Source organism: Myotis davidii, unplaced genomic scaffold (genome assembly GCF_000327345.1).
Source record: "Myotis davidii unplaced genomic scaffold, ASM32734v1 scaffold159, whole genome shotgun sequence".
Lineage (NCBI taxonomy): Eukaryota > Metazoa > Chordata > Mammalia > Chiroptera > Vespertilionidae > Myotis > Myotis davidii.
In genome coordinates, this window is record NW_006291231.1 from 217,716 (window position 1) to 221,759 (window position 4,044).

At 46.6% G+C, this 4,044-nt stretch overlaps 1 protein-coding gene across 1 annotated transcript in view; it reads right to left on the bottom strand.

The window, feature by feature from the left end:
• Positions 1-18: 18 nt before the first annotated feature.
• ISOC1 (isochorismatase domain containing 1) overlaps positions 19-4,044 on the bottom strand; it is an 8,887-nt gene continuing 4,861 nt past the window's right edge. The window contains exon 4 of the mRNA XM_015564367.1: positions 19-259. Coding sequence (XP_015419853.1) covers positions 113-259 — 147 coding nt within the window. The 3' untranslated portion in view covers positions 19-112. The remainder of the gene's footprint in view (positions 260-4,044) is intronic.

Here is a 4,044-nt window from a genome sequence, read left to right on the forward strand (position 1 = left end):
ATAAAAGTAATTGGCTTATTTGACTTAACATTTTAATTCTAGTAGAGACAAGAGCTTGTCGGGTGACAGCCCTGCCCCTGATGGTGAGTGGCACACCAGTCCTTCAAATGTCCTAGACTTTGGAGAGCAGACCCGACTCTGGGGCACTCGCCTTAATCAGGTTCTGGACTTCCTTGAACTTCGGATGGTCTTTATCCGCCACCAGCTGTAGCAGAACAGCCTCGCTGGTCGTCACTATGATCCCAGTTCGAGCAAGACGCTTTAAAAAGAAAGATAAAGACAAATGAAGACGGAAGCATGAGAATAAACGCCATGTTAAAATAGCAAAAAGGATGCTGGGACACAATAATTAGTATTCTCTATTAAATCCATGGTCCTTAGCTATACTATCAAAGTAGTGATGGGGACAGACTTCAAACTAACCACACCACAAACCCACTGTGGTTATTCTCGATATTGGTACTATGGGCTAGAAACAAGTAAAAGAAAACAGCCCATGTTACGCTTATATGTGCCACGGATAGATGGGAAATCAAGGCTAATGGCTGTAAAACAATGATTCTCATTTACCTTTTCTGTCCACAAACATGTGGCGTATAGCATGTGTGTCCTCCCACTAAGTAAGAAATGACTGGTGGTGGAAGAGCCTCAGGTTTCGTTTAAGAATGTGCCCCTTGCCCTAGCTGGTTTGGCTCAGTGGATAGAGTGTCGGCCTGGGGACTGAAGGGTCCCGGTTCAATGCCAGTCAAGGGCACATGCCCGGTTGTGGGCTCGATCCCCAGTGTGGGGCATGCAGGAGGCAGCCGATCAATGATTCTCTTTCATCACTGATATTTCGATCTCTCTCTCTCCCCTTCTCCCTTCCTCTCTGAAATCAACAACAATATATTAAAAAACAAAAAAGGAATGTGTCCCTGGATGACAATGGATCCGTCACCACTGCCACCATCGTTAACATGTTGGAAACACATTAACTACAGCATAAAAGTTAAGACTGTATAATTTCACCGACAGGTCAAAGAGTCCTTGCCAAATGGCTCCAGTGGAATCATGATAAAGAACAGAAATGTTAAGGAGGGGAAGGAGGGAGAGAGTGGAAGAGGAGGAAGAGAAAAGAGGGAGGGAGGAAGGCAAACAGGGGAAAGCGGAGGGAATGGCAGGGGAGAAGGGGGAAGGGAGAAGGGAGGTGAGAAGAGCATTCTGGAGTTGAGATTGATTTTTTGGATGTATTTGTTATCAGAAACCCTAGGCAAACAAAAAAACCCCAAACAAACAGCAAAACAATGAACCAACTGTTATCCCCAGAAACATCTGATGTAAGAACCATGGAAGATGAGGTGGTGAGAAAAATTTCTAGGCACGTCAGAGGAAAATGCCCAGGTCAGTCTCTCATTGGAAAGGAGGAGCTGCTCATTAGATTCCACATATGCGCGACTCCTGGGGAACTAATGAACATAAGTTGATGAACAAAAATAGATCTGAAGACACAGAAGCACCAAACAGACTGTCAAACCTCAGAGGGAAGGCAGGAGAGGGTGCGGGGTGGGAAGAGATCAACCAACGAACTTGTTATGAATATATGAATATGCATATGTTCATAATCCAGGAACACAGACAGTAGAGTGATGAAGGCCTGGGCTGGGGGCGGGGGCAGGCTGGGAGAGGTCAATGGGGGGTAAAGGGAACATATGTAATACTTTCAACAATAAAGATTAAAAATAATAATCTGTAATAATAAAAGTGTAATATGCTAATTAGACTGGAAGTCCTTCCGGAAGAAGCTGTGGTGGTGGGGGCTGAGGCAGAGGCGGCGGGGACTAAGCTCCTTGCATGAATTTCGTGCACCAGACCTCTAGCAATAAATAAGTAAATAATAAATAAATAAATAAAGTTCTTTCCATGTCACACAAGGCCGGAACACTGTTCTAGGAAGAAAGAAAGAAAGGAGTCACTTGAATAGCCAGACAGCCCCGTGGAGCGACAGTAAATCCTCCTTCAGATGGCTATTGAACCGCAGGCCCTACCTTCCCATTGGCACACTCCTGCTTTTTACCCCCAAAGATGTAGAAGGAAGTATAGCCACAGCCTGCGTCTGAGAAAACAGGCTTGGGCCTCGACAGCCAGGACTGAGGGCGTGCGGAGCAGAGGACCAGAACTCGCAGGACACGAAAAGACAGCCGGGAAGAATGGAGGAAAGAGGAAGCACAAAGCCAGGCTGCTGGTGCCCCTGATGTGGGCATAAATACCAGAAGGTGAGTGACCGCTGAGTTTTTCCAACACTTCTGGACATGAATTTCTCCTCCTTGCTTTTCAGTCCACTAACATCTCACAACCTGTAGAAATCTCCAAGGACTGTGTGCCTGCTTCAGACAGAAGGGCAGGGAGCAAATACAGGACTAGCTGCAGCCCAGCTGTATCTCCAGTCACTCAAACCCCGCTGGTGCCCTCCCCCGCTGGCCGTCCAGCCTGTCTTACTGCTCGCTGTGGCATCAGCGGACTTTCAATATTCAGCCTGAATCTGAGTCACGCACATTCAATGTCAGTGAAGGTGCTTCAGAAAATCCAAAATGCCAACCAAAGTGAGCTGCCACTCATCTTTCTAGTTCCTTAGTGAGGCAGGAAGGACAGAAAGCTGTTCCCAGGCCCACGGAAGAAATCTGATGACCCAGGAAGAAGCCAGCTTTCCCTAGTGGTCTGATGGCCTGAGCCTGGTCCGCTCAAGAGCCTTCAGAGGGGCTGAGAGTCGGTCACAGTGGTGGGGTAGGCCGGGAGGCTGCAGGCACAGAAACACACTAAAACCTATATGGTATTACTTGGCTTCAAGACTGACATATGGCCAATATCGATTGGATTCAAAAGTAACCAAGCCAAGAACCCGTGCAGGGGAAGGTGTGGCTGGTAGACCTTCGCACGGCACCTGCCCAGCCCCAACCTGAAAGCAGGGAGGGAACCACAGCAACTTTCCCAGAGCCTGGCAGGCTCCTGCTCTCCACGCTGAGCTACAGGACACCCACAGCGCTGGTCCCAAACCCACTTTCTTTCCCGGCTTTAACAGGGCAATTAAAACTCCAGCTGTTTTGACCACACACGGGTACATGGTAATAGGTTTCCAATGTGCTTCCCTTACACTTGCAGTCTCAGTCCAACTAGGCCAAAGGAAAGGAATGATTAGTCTGACCCACAAACGAAAAATGCAAGAGCACAAAACCATGATGGCTTTAGAGAGAACGGGTGTGGGGGGTGTGGGAAGCAAATCCTTTAATTTCCAGGGAACACTAACAACTCCCCAGAAGTGCAAGGGCATCAACTTCAAGAGAGTGTTTTATCCTATTTTATTCTGCACTTACTCTACAATTATTAGTTGAAAGCAACAATGCCTGCTAGGTGGTAGGTGCTCAGCGAGTTTTGTTGAGTAAAGCTCACAGCACAGACCCTGGCTCAGAAAGTCCAGTAATGGCAACTATAAATCTTATTAGGATCATGACCTTGACAGGCGATATGGGTGGTCTCAGGAATTATCTTCAGTAGTTGTCTTCTAAAGGAACCAAGAAGAAGGGCAGCTGGCAGATTGCTATTTAACTTTCAGAGTCATAAAATAAAAGAGAAAATTTAACATTTCTCTCAATAAAATTTAGGGACAAACTAAAACAGTTCCATAGCAAATTCAGACTGAGCAGGAAACTGAAATGCGGCATGGTTCCCCTACCACCGTCTGATCTGATTCTGTTTTCCCTTTCAACCTCAACACTTTAACTCAACGCTGTTTGCTTCATGGTCCTCCGAATCCACCCTAGACTCTATGCTTTCCTTCTCTCCTAAGAACTTTTCAGGACTAGTCCCTTCTGGGTCTTGCAAGCTAATACATGCTTATACATTTCTTTTCTTTTGTTAATATATTTTATTGATTTTTTACAGAGAGGAAGGGAGAGAGATAGAGAGTTAGAAACATCGATGAGAGAGAAACATTGATCAGCTGCCTCCTGCACATCTCCCACTGGGGATGTGCCCACAACCAAGGTACATGCCCTTGACCGGAATCGAACC